Raw genomic sequence first — 15,833 nt, 5'->3', positions numbered from 1 at the left:
GATTGACTACTGGGGAAATACTAGTTTCGTATTTGGTATGCTGTTGCCTCATTCATGTCTGAATCACACTGATTCTCTGAAATTTTCAGAAAGGAACTGCTAGTACATTCGCTATTTTCACACTTACTTATTTTTTCAAAATATGGAATTCCTAAAATTATGTAATGGTTGTTTCTTCATTTGGCTACACTTTAGCTTTAATACACAGAATGTTTTTGAAGATAATTGTCCATTTCAAAGAAGTATTCCAGGATACCAGGTAAAGACATCAGAACGTGCTATGCGTATGAGCAAAGGGAATTTTTTTTATATTTTTGGCTAATACTTATTCTTTTCCAGATTCTCTTAAAAGGAACTGAAATGGGGCAGAAATAATACCATTCTTGAATCTTAACTGAAGCACACTTAAATTCTATTGTAATAATGACCAAATTAAGCTTTCTCTATCCTCAAACTGAAAATGGAATTCCTGAAGAAACAGTTCAAATAGCTGGAAATTAGGACAAGCTTTTGTTTACTTTTAACATGTTCAGGTGAAATAAGACTTTAGAATATACAGAATTAGGAATAGAAAAATTGCAAATAGATTAGCCACCAGCAAATGATTAATAATGTTAAAATATTTTAAAAATATTTTTATTATACTGCTATAGTAGGTTGTAGGTCAAAATTAGAACATTCAATGGGTCAGAATATCAAAGCATATTTTTAAAATTAGTTTTGACGTATAAATGTTTTTTACTGCACGCAGCACAGTCATGGCTTGCTGCCAGTCAGACACATTTTCCTTGCTTTATTTACACATTGAGGTCAATGAGATTCCAAGGCAGGATTACTCATTTGTACCTAACAAATTTAGATTTGCCAATTAAATGACCTATGTTATGAGCAGGGTTGTCTTAAACCAAAGATCCCGAGTCTGTGCTACATGAGTTAAAGGGGTTACTAGTACGAATGGTGATAATAACATCTTTGGTAGACCTGTGCTCTTTAGTTTGTTTAAAAAGTACCAGTTATTATGGTAACATGATATTATAAAAGCAATACTGCTAACAGGATGTAATGTTGTTGGCATTTTAATGATTTCTTTTCCATTTTTGGAACCCTGTCTCATGGTTATCAGTGGTCAGGCATCCTGCACTGCCTGCTTGCTGCCAATCTGCAAGCTTGGAGTGACTTTGGTGTTTCTTGTTTGTTTGTCTTGTCCACATGGGCAATTTTTGTTCCAAGATTAGTCAACATACAATAAGAAATAGAAATTTTAGATCATACTTGTAATTCCCAGTCCCAGAGCTATATCTTAAGAATTTTAAGTCCACAAGAACATGTATTTCATGCCTGCATAGCCTAAATGTTTTATTTCTAAATGTTTTCATTATGCACTCACAGGATGCATATTGCTTCCCTTTCAATGCTGGGATGAAGTAAAATGTCTGTTAGCCTAGAAGAGAGTAATTATTTAATATAATTTAGTAGCTATGGTCTTTGTCATACTCAGAGGTTTGTTATTTACTCATCCCAATTGTACAATCAATGTTCCCATAATCCTCAGCATTAAAGAATAAGGTTTCCATGGTAATCTTAGATTTTGTAAACGCTTACCATTTCTCTAACTGGGTACTTGAAATATATAAGTGATCAGATATCTTGTAGCCAGAATATACTTTATTGGTATAAAAAGCAGAAATACACCTCTGTTATAAAAATAGATTAGTTTGTTCAGACATAATAAGTTCACAATCTGCAGAATCATGACCCTACTGATAGTGTTAACAAAAGCTTGCTCCTTAATTATCAGCATTGCATTCAGCTGCTGTTTCCCTCCTAAACTCAATTATAATTCTAATAGCAGCTGTGCTGCCATTGTTTGTTGCAATTCATTTTAAAGAAGTTTGATTGGATGTCATTGGTCTTTTTGACTAAATGTTCAAGGTTCAGAGTATCCACCGCCACTAATAGCCCTCATCTCATCTCAAGATTATACTAATTATTTACATAATTATACATTACACATTATAGAGCTATTATGTATTATTTCTAAATTATAGTTCACCGTCAAAGACGTTGAACAAAAGAATATATATAGTTTTATTGTCCTTACACATATTTCAGTATTGGTGAAGATATACTTATTATGATCTGTTTCTGTGTTAGCCAACAACTGAAGTATCCTTCCAGTACACTGGAAATTTATTAGAGCATTCAAGAGTCGGTATGACTTTCGACAATGACTCTCCATTTATTTTTTTTCTGTACATTTATGTCTGCAATGGGTGTGATAAGCAAATAGGAAGAAAAATGTCCTCTGATGTCCTTCAAGTTTTGTATAGCCCTTCTATATGACAAATCTTAGTTTGATGATTTAATATAATAATTACAACTGCTAGTAGAAATGCACTTCATTATTATCACTTGTATAACTGTAAAAAGCCAGCTAGCTCATGTCGGAGGTAATATAAGAATTTATAAGATAGGTGAGGTGATCTATTCTGGAGTAGACAAAAACAGACAATAGACTGAGTGTAAATATTGTATGTTAGATTGGGTTCCAGGTATGGAGGTAGTTCTGTTGACTTTATATCACTACTACAAATACGATTTCATTTCAGAATAACTCATGCATGCTGGAGAAAAGAAAGCAGGAAAAGAAATAAATTGATAATTTTTGATTATCTTAAGAAAGCATTATCTGTTTAGAGACAGAGTTGAATTTTGTTATTGTTTACGGATAGTTTATGGGTTTATTCCTAAGACTGTGGGAGCCTTAAAATTGATTTGATTATGTCTGTCAAAAATGTAAGGCCACGAATTCCACCTTCTTGTAGCAACCATGATAATGGCCAGCTGCACATTTTTGTTTTTTTTTTTTGTCTTCAGTTTATGCTCTCTAATATCTTAAATGTTATATATCCATTAGGAAAAAAAAAAAAAACATAAAAAATAACTTCTCAAAACATTAGAAGAACCCTGTTTGAGTTGCAAAGACAAGAAATCTGTAACGTGCATATCAGGTGCACTGCGTTTGCATTTGCAAATTGGCCTCTACATACATCCATAATGGATTTCTATTGCACAATCATGTACTGACTTGCATGAAATTGCTACCCCATTCAATACACAAGAGATTCACAGTTGATGGTGAAGAAGGTCACTGTTAATACTCCTCCATTTTTTTTTGCTAAAAGGTATGTGGTTACACAGTTAAGGCATTCGAATTTTGCCCATAGCAGCTTCATGAGAGTTTCATTTTGCTGATGGTTCATTTATGTAAAAGTGTTTGCAGAGGTATTTGGTATTTTTGGATGCCTGACTTGGGATCTTGATTGACTGATTTGCAAAAATGCTGAGGATTCAGAACTTAGATTTCTGCTGCAGCTTAAAATTTGTGTTTAAAAGAAATAGGATGCAAAACGCTCTGAAAATAAGATACGGTATGTCTATGATTGGAAGCCTGCAATTTATGGATACTCTTATATTATCTTTTGATCAGATTTTAAAATGTATTTGCATGGCTAGTGATTTGGTCTTGTAAAAGGAATTTCAAGAGAATCTCCCTGCTTGGAAATGTGGTTTTTTAGCACGTTAGGGAAAACAATTAGGCTTCTTCATGCATTTTTGGGTACCTACTTAGCTGTGAAAGGCTGATCCTATGTGCCTTAGCCCATAAGTAGTAAAAAGATCATAAAATCTGTTCCTCCCTTGGTTTCTTGCAAAGTAAATTTGTTAGCATCTAGGAACATTTGATAACTCTCATGATGAGTCTCATGGAAAAGCTCAAAATGAAACCACTTATTCTATCTTTGGTTCATAATGTGAGTACCGTATGGTAATCAAGTCCTGGAATAACACACTGAAAAAGGTGAACGCTGTGATCCTGATGCAGTGAAGCCAACAGGGCTCATGTGGATCATGAAATTAAGGACCATATCATAGAGCACATGCAAAAGGGACCATAATGCTTAACTACTTGACTTTGCAACCTTACTAATCACATCTAAATGCAGCTGTTACATATATAATATTCTATAAAATTTTGAGAGTCATTTGAGAAAATATATATATCAAATGTATAAGTCTGCCACCTATTATTAATATAGCAATCCTAAACTGAAGGCAATACAAGCTTTATTGCACCTCAGGCTGTCATGTATCTATATTAAATGAGTAATGAATGCATTTCTTCTATTTTGAGAATTAGCTAGCAAATACTTACAATTGAAATCCTCTGGAAAACAAATATGAATCTGGATAATGAGACAAGTCTGCAGTGTTGATGAAAATAAATGTAAAGTTTATTCTAACACAGCTTCAAAAGCAAATCCATTTAGAGTCATTTTGTATATCTGTTCCAACTAACCCATTGTATAGAATATGAAAATGTATTTTAGAGTTATGCATGGCATTTCACATTGAATGAAAGCTTAATCATTGTTTAAGATTTAAAGACTTAAAGTGTAATTTTGGAAGGAAAAAAAATCCACATTTTGAGCGTGAAGTCTAACACCTCCCACATCCCCTCCCCTCTTTTCTTAAAAACATAAATTATTAAATTTCGAGCTGGAGTACATGAATTCTGTGGATTTTCTGGGATTTCTGTTCCAATCCAATCAAGAAATTGTTGCATTTGGGCCCTTCATCCTGTGACTACTTCTTAAAAAACAAAACAAAACAAAAACAACAACAAAAAACTGCTCCAAAAGTAATGCCTCCAATTTTATTATGTCGTCCCAGGATGTCAGAGGTGGATGTTATTGGTATGGAAGTAGAGGCTGAACCATCCCAGCAATATGCAATACCATTTTGTTGCCATGTGACACATAGCAGTGTGATATATGTGATGTACAGTGTGAGATACCAGATATGGATTATATTCTTACCTCTGAAACCAATATCACATAGAATAACTGCAGCTATTAGTGAAAAATAGCAATATCCTATATTGAATTGCAATCATAGTTCAAAAGATACAGGTGAATATTATAAACCTAATTATGTTAGGAAAAAAAAATCACATTTTCTAATATCAAAGATATAACATATTAAGCAATCTAAAGTGAGAAAACTATGAAAGTAAAATAAGCATGTAACAATAGGTACATTTTTACAAATACTTCATTGCATTTCAAAAGGCATGCAGCCGTAATGGTGGACAAACCAAGCACATGTTCTTTTCTTTATTGCATTTTTGGTCATTCTAATCAGGTCTAAACATTCTAGATTTTTATTTTCTCTTATGTTAAAAAGAATTATTATTATTATTCTCTAATATTAAAAGTAAGTCATAAGCATGAATGACCCCTACCCTTTTCAACTATTTTCTTTGAGTACCCAAGAGCTAACAAGTGATGTTTTCAAAATGAATCTTAACAACGTGAAAATTTCTGAATAGCGTTAAGGAAAAATGTAAATAAAACATGCTGAATCTGATTTTTATAGGCATATTATACAGACCTGATTCCAGCAGTGAACATTGTTTTTATTGCATAGAATTACAGAATGAATGCTTTAGTTCTTGCAAAGAGAATGTTCACTCACTCTTTGTAGTATGGACTAAAAGATGCCCAGTTAGCATAGCGTAAGGCTGTCTAATTGAATTTGCATTCATCAATAACTTACCTGTATCTGTGTTCCTTCTGGTTTGTGACCTTGCTCGTGCCTCAGTTGCTTTTAAGAAGCACATAAATGTTGTTTCCTCCAGCAGTATGCAAAATTATATTCTATATGCTTTTCCTATCCTCTAGATGATGGTTTTTTTTTTTTTTTTTTTTTTTTTTTGTTTGTTTGTTTATTTCCCTGGAACCCAATGATGCATTCCCAGAAAGACTAACTCATTATTTATCAAAATACTTCAGGACTACATTGAGAAGGAAAATATTTTGTGTGTATCTTTCTTGATAATCCAGCCTGTTCTAAGAGTTTCTTTGTTTTCTAGTTTCTAGTTTCCATGCCCTTTGGGAAAAAAGAGGAATCTATTATTATCATGTGATTTTCAACATGAGAAACTTTTAGTAACTGGCAGGGAAATGATCTAAAATGCTGCAAATTGAAACCTGGCAGTTGTTTCTTAAACTGTTTTTGTAACTGATGAGTTTGTAGACTCAAGTGTGATAGACCTACGTTCCATCTTGTTATATGTTCTAAGTCTTTTTTAGTATACTTACCATGTAATTTAAAGCTTATTATTTGACAAATTTGGTCTAATATTGAAAATTGAGTGATATGCCAAAATAAAGGTTTTCTGCCCAAGTACTGGGAAACAGTGAGAGGGTACAGGATTGTTTGTATTGAAGTCTGATAAAATTTGACTATTGTTAATTGTTGGCACAAATGGAAGTGTCTATGGCAGACTGGTAGTACAATGGGGTTGAATGGTAGCATAGAACAAAGCAGGAGGCCTGTGTTCCACAATGTTTATATCGTAGGTGTACATCTTTTCCAGTTCCTAATCATACTATTTATTACCCACCTTTCAGTATGCTTTTGCAACAATTTGGAATTTGACCAATTCACTAGCTAACTAGGCAACTTGAATTTGAATTCTCTGTTCAGTAGATCCCCATTAGGCTGGTGGGATTTTTTTTATCCTGTAAGGATAGGTAGTATGGTTTGTCATTTCCCACCTTTGGAACCGTGGCTGTTCTCCATTAGTTCTGAAGAATAGCAACCAGTGGCTCCAACACTATTTCTGCAAGTTCCATTAGCTTGGTAGGACGAATTCTGTCTGATTTCTGTGAATTTTCTTTCATTGCAGTGACAGTATTGCTCATTAAAAAGTCAGTTACCATATTGCTTAAGAAAGCCCTGAAAATAAAATATGTCTATTCAATGAGATATTTTAGGCAGAAGGCTGAGAATGTGTATATTGGCATCTGGATGGCAAGTGAGAGCCGGATTTATGATGGCTAGCTGAGATGCTATAGTGTTTCTAGGGGATAGAAATGTAAAACATCACAATACTAAGGGTAAATTGATTGGTTCATCTGATATGGATGAATTATCTTTATAAACAAAAAACCAAATAGTCTTATTTAAAACCAGAATAGTAACAGAAAATCTAGTTCTAAGATGCTGTTGATTAAAAGGAAAGGTCTACTTGATTATAAACCTGAGCCTTCCCTAGTATATCTGCTTGATTAGTCCTGCAGCTTATGTTCAAGTCAAGTTTTAATGAACATTACTATCCTTTCTCCTTGTCATGAGTTCTGGATGTTTAATTATGATACCATAGATCATGATCCTTGCATTTATTTTTCTACACTATATCACTCGATGACATAACTCTGAAAATCTTTTTCAGCAGTTTTGCCCTTCAGCTGTAAACTTTGGTTCTGTACTTCTTCATTAATGATCTTGGAGTGCTTACATAACTCCTTAAGAGAAAATATTAAATGTAAAATAGTTCCATTAATTTAAGAGCAGGGACATTCTATTTAGACTCCCCTTTTCCTTGCTCAAGGAGTACAGCATTTTTCATTTTGATAAATGATTTGCCTCATTATAACTTTTTAAACTAATGGATATAGAAAAAAGGTGTTAAATAAAAATGATATGACAAAAAAATGTGACATTCACTTTATTTTACATGGAAACAAATGTAACACAAAGTGATTTTATTGAACTATAACAGAAAAATACGGAAAGTTCAGTGCTGAGTTGGCCTTAAAATTTATTGTAATATAGATCCCTTCACATACAGATGGAGTTTCAGATATGACCCAAATAGTTAATAATCAGGAGTGTTAACACTACCATACTATAAGACATTTGGCTCATTGCACTTCTCTGAAGGATATGAAAGGTGTTCTAACTGTGAGCATCAGTATCTGCATCCTGGAAACAAGTTGCATTTGTTGTTAACCAGAAGGAAAACTAACTTCTCCCCCATAGTCAAACAAGCTTCTAAAGAGGCTATTCTAATTCCTGCTACAAGAAAAAAATAAAAATAAAATAAAAATAAAAAAAATAAAAAAATTCAGAAATCTGCATTGTTTTAGCTGTTCCTGCAGCCAGGAACTGGCTACAGTTTCCAAGAAAGTGTAAGTGAGCCCTCCATGCATGAGCTCCTTTAACTCATGAGGACTCGCATCTCCTGAATGCAGTGTTTAGTACATGCACAAGACACACTTGTAGGATTGAACCTTTTAAAGTCAGAATTGTTCCACTTTTTCAAATGTATTATGATCAGCTGTTGTTCAGAATCCATGTCAAAACAGATATAAGAATCTCTGAAATCTTATTTCTTTCTTTTTTTTACTAGGGTACTGTTAGTAAGTATTGCTTTTTGCCATGTAATTTTCTGGTCTAACTAAAGGTTTGCTACAGTTTGTGATCAATAAACATCTTCCATTAAGCTTTACATGCCTGTGAGAATTTTTGTTATGCTTATCACTGGGCTCTACTCAGAGCCATATTATTTAGTTAGTGTCATAGAATACATCTGTGTATTAAGCTAGTTGATGTATTAGAACAATAGTTAATTGTATTTTTCCAAACTGGCATCTTTCTCCTGGTTTTTAATCATATCTTGTAGCTGCACAGCCAATAAATCTGCATACATCTCAATCTTCTTGTCTTGCAGAAGTCCATAGTTTCATGCTGATATGTTCAAAGTAATAAAAAGAAATCTATCTATAGATGTCATTATTGTGGGTGCCAATTGTGTATAAGTATCAGGGAAAATATGTTGATCACTATCTTTTTTCTCTTCTGCAGCTTCTGCTACTACTGTAAGAAACATCAGAAAGCATCAAGCAGTTGAAATGGCTTTCACAATGTTTCCTCCTCTTGGTGCAAAAGTGAAGAATGTAATTACAGTGCCACTGCCATGGCTGCATCCTCTCATGGATGGAAGAGGTGGATCCAAGAAATCAGGTAAAAATTTCAGCCTCTCAGAAGGTTGTGAACACAGTGAAAGGCATGACAGTGTTGTACCTTCTGCATCACTGAGTAAAATCCCTGATTTTCAGGAGTTTGCAACACAAAATCTGCTAAGTAAGCAACAGAGCATAACACTTAATTTGCAACATTTTTTTCTGTGTATCAGTTACAAAAAGAATGTTCAGCTGTCATATTTTTGAACATTCTGCTACTTTTGCCTCTGAAGGCAAATAAGGGAGGCAGACATTCACTAGTAAATGAATCTAGATGTGCAGAAAGAATCCATGACACCTGTGTAGATGATGGGAGATGAAAATATTAGAGTGTACCTCTCTGGTCTGTGCTACTGGTAAGGCTACAGTGCACTGAAAAGTCTAAACAGATATACTTAGAGTGCCTCAGAGCATGATGCCACTGAGAAAGAAAGGGCTAATGATTGCAATGAGGAATTTTGTGAACAAGAAGACAGCAGAAGTGAAAAAAAAAAAACAAAAAAACATTAAAAATCCCCACAGAACTAAGAGTTATATAGCAGGCTGTTTGTTTTTGGTTCCTTAATCTTGGAGTAAGGAGAGTTTGCTTCATAACAAGCTTGAAGTCAGAGAAATCATCAGACTAAAGTTCCGAATAGTAAACATCCATGTTTCACACTTCTTCTGGCCTTTCCCCTTAGTTTTACACATAATAGAAGCCAAGCTTTAAGTTAGAAACTGAAGGCCGGGATCTTGTTGGTTCTTCCTGTGCATTCATGGGAATTTCCTGTGGTATATTTAGGTTCTGAACCCATTCCTAGGTAGGCCCAAAGACAGCATTCTGTATGTTGCACAGATAAGTGGAATTTAAGAGCTCTGAAAGGAAAAGTGTCCAGCTCTGCAAGCACAGTTTATTTTCAAAATGTGTATGTAAATCAGAAGATGGGTGAAGAGAAGAAATAAGTGCAGTAAGAGAAGAATGTTAGCCACCCCTTGCCCAGACAAAGTTCTGTGTTCTTGTACTGGAAAAGGAGCATTGGATTGGAATTAAAACAGTTGTGCTCATCCTTGATGTTTTAACAAGACGGTGTCTTTCTCCTGTCATTTACAGGAGAAAAGGTTCCTTATGACAACTGCTGTGAAAAAATTGTTATTCAATACAAAGCAAACAAACAATATTATAACGAAAAAAACCTTTTAGTTTCTCAAACCCCAAGTGGTAGGACTAACTAAACTAACTCTGATTTTCTGTCTGTGTTTTCATAAGTAATAATTCATGACTCTAATAGCTGTAAGGCTTTGATTGAGAATGAAATATAGGATTTTTTTTAATCTTTACAAGTATTTTTAAGGCAAACCTACAAAAGCTTTTCCCATTTCTGTTGTTTCATTAACAACATTGAAAAATGCTAATTATACTTTCTTTGAACCCTATCCCTGTCTGCTATAAATGGTCATAAATTCATTGATTTTAATACAGAAAAGCTGGTTTACGCTTGGAGACAGATGCCTTTTGTGTGAGATTATCAAAGTCTGTCATGACTTGAAGTATTTAAATGTTCTCATGTTAGTCAATATTCTAGATAATGGCTTCTCTTTTGAAGTGCTCATTCAGTTCCTTGGTAGCATATTGTTTTTTCAGATTTTGATTATAATGCAAACGAGAATAGTAGAAGAGACAAAAATAGATCTTTGAATGAGATTATGATGTATATGGTAAGATCTACCTCTGCAGGGCTTTTTTACTCCATGACCAGTGTATTGCATCTTCTTAAGTTACAGCAGTTATTAAACTGGTTGGCAAAAGAGATGCAGTAGTTGCCTTGAGAAGAGATTAGTTTATTGAGGGAAGACTTTCTGCATCTCAGAGACTCCTCTACCAATAAGTGTTTTAGTTCTGGATAGCACTGCATATTTATTGTGTTTTACCATTAATGCTTACGAACACTGTAAGATTCATACACCCCATTTAGTTACTGGGTCTGTTTCTGTGTCCTTTGAGATATGTCAAGCTCTTGGCAGGTTACTGAGAAGCAGTGAGAACCCACTTCACCCACTTCCCAACTCATCTGTACGCAGGGCTTTTGCTCTCTGGATAAAATCTAATCTGAGAGAAATAATCCCTGAACTGTGATTGTATTAAATTCAAATATAGAAGTTCCCATAGGCATATATTTACGCTATGTATGTAAATTGCAGATTCTAGTGCAGTGTACTGTGAATTTCTAATCTAAGTATAAAAATTCTACATATGCTTAAATAAGCAGAAATTAAGCTTTTTAAACACTTTTTGAAATGCAATAGTTTTGTTCATATCATTGACATACAAGGCATGTTTTTGTAACACTTTTGCACTTATATCAACTACTGTTGCTCCTACATTTCCAGTAGGTAGTGTGCTAACATCTCTTTTAGGGATGAGTAACCTTTACTGTATATTTTAAGTGGAAAATGGAAGATAATACTCATTTCCCCTTGGAAAAATAACTATATAAAAACGCATCTTCCTACTCAATTTATTTGCCAGCTTTTGTATTCAGATTGCTTCACTGATTAAAAAGTCACGGCATCAAGGTTTAATTCAAATTCAATTTTGTCACTGCAGTAAGTTTTTCAAGCATTGCAGCTTTCCATATATCCCAATTTCAATATATGAAAATAGGATAATACTTCAAACTCACTTTTCTGAATTGCTTTTAGGTGGAAAGAAGCTCCTTATTTAAATAATGGTATGGATGATTGAGCATTACTTTCATTTTGCTTTGTGAACAATTTGAACTAAATACTAAGCAATATAATACTGTTAATGGTGACATAGTCAGCTTTTCTCTTTGAGGCCTCTGGTACAACATTTCCTTTAAAGGAAGGACAGTTTTTTGTTTTTTTTTTACTTTATCTGTTACAAAAGTCTTATTCCTCGATGAAACAAAGACACCGTGGTGGTTTTTGTTGTCGTTGCATTGTTTTTGTTTGCATGTTTGCTTGGTTGCTTATTTTTAGTGAAGTAAAATTTTTTTCAATGTTTTATTGCAGTAAGGAAACAATACCATAAAAAATTAACACTACTGTGCTTTCTTGAATTTAACTTTAAAATATCAACATTGATAGCATACCAATGGGCTTAGGGTGGATGATTTCAGTGGCTCAGTCAGATTGTAAAGGGTTTTTGAAGAAAGCCTTTTCCTTGAAAAACTAATTTAGAAACTTAGTGTTTACCTCCACAGCTTCAAGGAGTCAATGGGATCCTTAAGTGGTAATTCAGATCAGCCCTTCCATACCACATTCTGATGTATGCCCAGAGCAGCTTGTTTAGTCAACGCTAGTATTGTTACGAGTGTAAGGAGTCTCTGCTAGGGATACTTTCCTGGCAATGTTCAGATCTGTCAATTCCTTTCACTGCTAGACAAAAATGTGATAAGAAGGCCCTGAAAGTACCATATTCTACCAATTAGAAGTACTATAATATTATGTTCAGACTTATCCTGTACTTCAGAAGAAGCTTTGCAAACGTGGACTCAGCAGTTCCATGGGACAGAAAGAAACAAGGAGGAAGGAAGGCAAAATGGAAGGCTGAAGCACTCATGCTTCAGAGAGTAGAATGATTATTCTACTACCTGAGCAAGGGAGGATATGGCAAGTGTTTAAATGTCAGTATGTAGTGCATATTGGCTCTTTCTTTTAGCTTTGATGTTATTTTCCCAGTTTAATTTACATGGCATAGCTTCGAAAATAAAGAGAGATGATACTGCAAAGCTATCATGGCAAGCTTTTCATATGGTGTCAGTTTGGGTAAAGGAACAAAAAGTTCTATTAATATCTTTCTGGCATTAATCTCTGCAAGATGTCATGAAGAACAGAATTAGAGCAATATGTGGTCTTTGCCATCTTTGACTGTTGTGACTCAAAGACACTTTTGATCACTTTAAAAGAAAATTTAACATCTAAAAAGCACATGAACGAGTAGAATTTCCACAACAATCCAGTTCCTCATTTACATCCCAACAGGGTCAATTTTCAATACATTTCACATAAGAATGAATACACTGTTCTCACGATTGTTTGTGAGTATAGTTCCCCATATCCCATGCTGTAAACATTCCCCACAGTGTTAGATCCATGCTGTGACCAACAATATATGCCCAGTGGGCTAGACTAGCAACGTCTACTATATATTTATATTTTTTGCTTGCGTTTCTGCAAAGCTGTTCTTCCACAGCCTTAGTATGGCAGTATGCATTTTGCTATAGTTTGGGGATTGTAAAGATGTCTGTAAAAGCCATATGGGAATTCAGCCCTTGGCCTCACAAATGAAAGATCAAGCACTATACTGCAAGGCCTTTATTTTGCAAATACTTATAGGGTATGCAACAGGACAGGAAAGCTACTCATCAACATAAGGGTCTGTAAAAGCTTTACATAATATGATAGCTTTTTGTGTCTCATTCAAGGTGATAACTGTAGCTTTTTTGCTGCGTGGCATTTCATATTATAGCAAATCTTCTTTAGCTCTGCTAGTTATCAAAAGAATCTGAAGTAAAATTCAGCCTAAAAATTCTTTAAAAATCCTGAAAATAACAGCTTGATTCCTTAGAAAAGAATTTTATTTGATGACATGAAAAAGATAGGTTACTTGAAATTTTTTTAGAAGAAGGCAAAAGAGAGATATCAGATCCTTTCCAGCCCATTTTATATATGAATCTGTATTTTTAATGTGGCATTTGGGTTTTTGAACATTTAATAATGAAATATTAGTACTAGTGCTAGTAATTTTGAAACAGCTGACTCCAGGGTATTTTTGTTTTTAAGAGGTTCTAGGAGTGGTTTCAGTTTTCAAAAATTTCGTCTATTGCATTTCATAGTCAGAGTTTAAAATCTGTTTGACCTGTATGCATGTTTGTGACTAATCAGTTAAATCTCAATGTTCTATTTCTGTTTCCTGATTTGATTAAGTAGACCCCCTGAAACATAAACAACAGCGTGTGACAGCCACATATTGACTTTCAAATAGGCTTTGTGTTATGGTCATCTGAAAGTCTGCTTAAAAGATACAGAGAGAAGCCTGAGATAGAATTACAGAAAAATGCCACGGAGTACTCAAATTATTCACAAAGTCAAGTTTGAACCATTTTCAAGTATGAGTATGCTAGGATTATCCAGAATCCATGAAATGCAGATACAGGATAATTTCTAAACTATTCTGCATCTACTGCATTAAACTGATATTTCACAAATGTAAGGCACAATTCACTGTAGATTCTAAGGACTAATTTTAGTACAGCATTTCTCTTTCAGGTGTTGAATATAAGTGCCATATAATGTGTCTGTTAAAAACAAGTTTTACAAGTAATTTTATTATGTGAAGTAGAATTGAATATGTAAACATATAAGCAAATATCATTGTAGATATATAACTATTAACATTTATTTTATTGCACTGAATAATAGAGAGCAGAAATGGATTTGGGAAACATTTTATTTTAGTCATCATCCTTTCTTTCTGCATCTTCTGAGTGAAAGATGTCAGTATTTTTCAGTAATTCTTGTTAGTTTCGAATTTCCTTCAATGTATTTGAAATACAAATTTCAAACCTTTCAAAATAGAAGAGAAAAAAATTTAATCACCCTGTCACTTTCATTGTGAACCAACATAAATTTTGAAAATATCAGACAGCAGCCAAAAATATTTGGTCTTATATTAAATACTATTTATTACTGGATTGTCATTAGCTGCTTATCATGACAAAAGATATAATCCTTTCTAAGGAATTAAAATGAAGATAGTATCATAAAGAAATATTACTTTGCAGTTATAGTATTAGATGGAGTTTGTCTTACTCATGTGTCCTAGTAGGCTAAGAGCATGAGTCTTAATTGCAATACAGAATCAAGTTAGCCTTTGTTAGAGAGTTTGTAAACCCAAAGGTGTCTTAAATGGCTGTGAGGATCTTATAAAGAGATCATAAATAATTCCAGTATGAGCCTAACTGGAATTCTACTCTTAAACTAGGAATTCAAATTTCTTGTAAAAATTGCTGATGGTTTTGGAGATGCTCTGGAGATATTTTGTGTCCCAACAGTTAGATGCAGAAATCTGTCCTATAAAAAATAAGTGAAAATAATTTTTGCATGAAAATAAACCAGGATAGGTAGTTTCAGGTTCAGAAATATGGCATTAACTTCATTTCCTGAACAGGAAGGACTTGCCCAATGCATTAGAAATACTAGAAAAATATGTATATTTTATCATATATCTTACCTACACTTTGAGAGTCCGCTTGAATGAGGGTTTCATTACTCAAATAAAATAATAGCATGCATGCAGTTCTTCATGAAGAATGAGTAGAATAGGAAGATCATCTTATACTTTAGTCTCTGTGCTAAAATAATACATGTAAAAGGAAATTTTAAGTCAAAATTTTGGTGGTTAATGGCATATGTATACAATCAATGATTCAACTGATTTACTAACATTTTTCCCTGTGCAAGGTAGATAGCAGGAGAAATTATAAAAGGCACTTAGATTTTACTTCAGTGGTTGCAATAAAACCTTGACTTCAGAGGACCATAATTGCCTCAAAGAGACAAGTGAACTGAATTACATGTACAGCAAATATACACAGACTTACAATTTTAGTAACTTAAAAGCTTTGGAATTCCACAGCAACAAACAAACAAACAAACAAAAAACCCCAACAACCTGCAGTTCACTTTCTTTTGGGAATTATGTAAGAACAACCCTAAAATCAAATCCATTGGAAAACAAAACTGTTATGTTACAGATGAAGACCATGATATTCAGAATGGTGAACCTGAATAACAGATTTTTTTTTTTTAATTTACAATTACTGTTTCCCCTTCCCATATATGTGTAGAGAGATAGCTTGTTATTTTCCTGCAATTTTAACAAAGCGAGTCTTGTATGATGTACCTGAGAGGCTTTTTGTTTTTTAAAATAGTCTTTTAGTTAATCGAACGCAAATATAG

The 15,833-nt window shown here is 33.7% G+C and overlaps 1 protein-coding gene across 1 annotated transcript in view; it reads left to right on the top strand.

Moving 5' to 3' along the window:
• The window catches only part of IQCM (IQ motif containing M), a 274,157-nt gene that overhangs the window by 106,813 nt on the left and 151,511 nt on the right, over nt 1–15,833 (top strand). Inside the window, exon 14 of the mRNA XM_085222190.1 lies at nt 8,713–8,871. Within this exon, the coding sequence (XP_085078316.1) occupies nt 8,713–8,871 (159 nt within the window). The remainder of the gene's footprint in view (nt 1–8,712; nt 8,872–15,833) is intronic.

This window comes from Meleagris gallopavo, chromosome 4 (assembly GCF_905368555.1).
Source record: "Meleagris gallopavo chromosome 4, MGAL_WU_HG_1.1, whole genome shotgun sequence".
NCBI lineage: Eukaryota > Metazoa > Chordata > Aves > Galliformes > Phasianidae > Meleagris > Meleagris gallopavo.
This window is presented reverse-complemented; position numbering and strand designations above follow the sequence as displayed.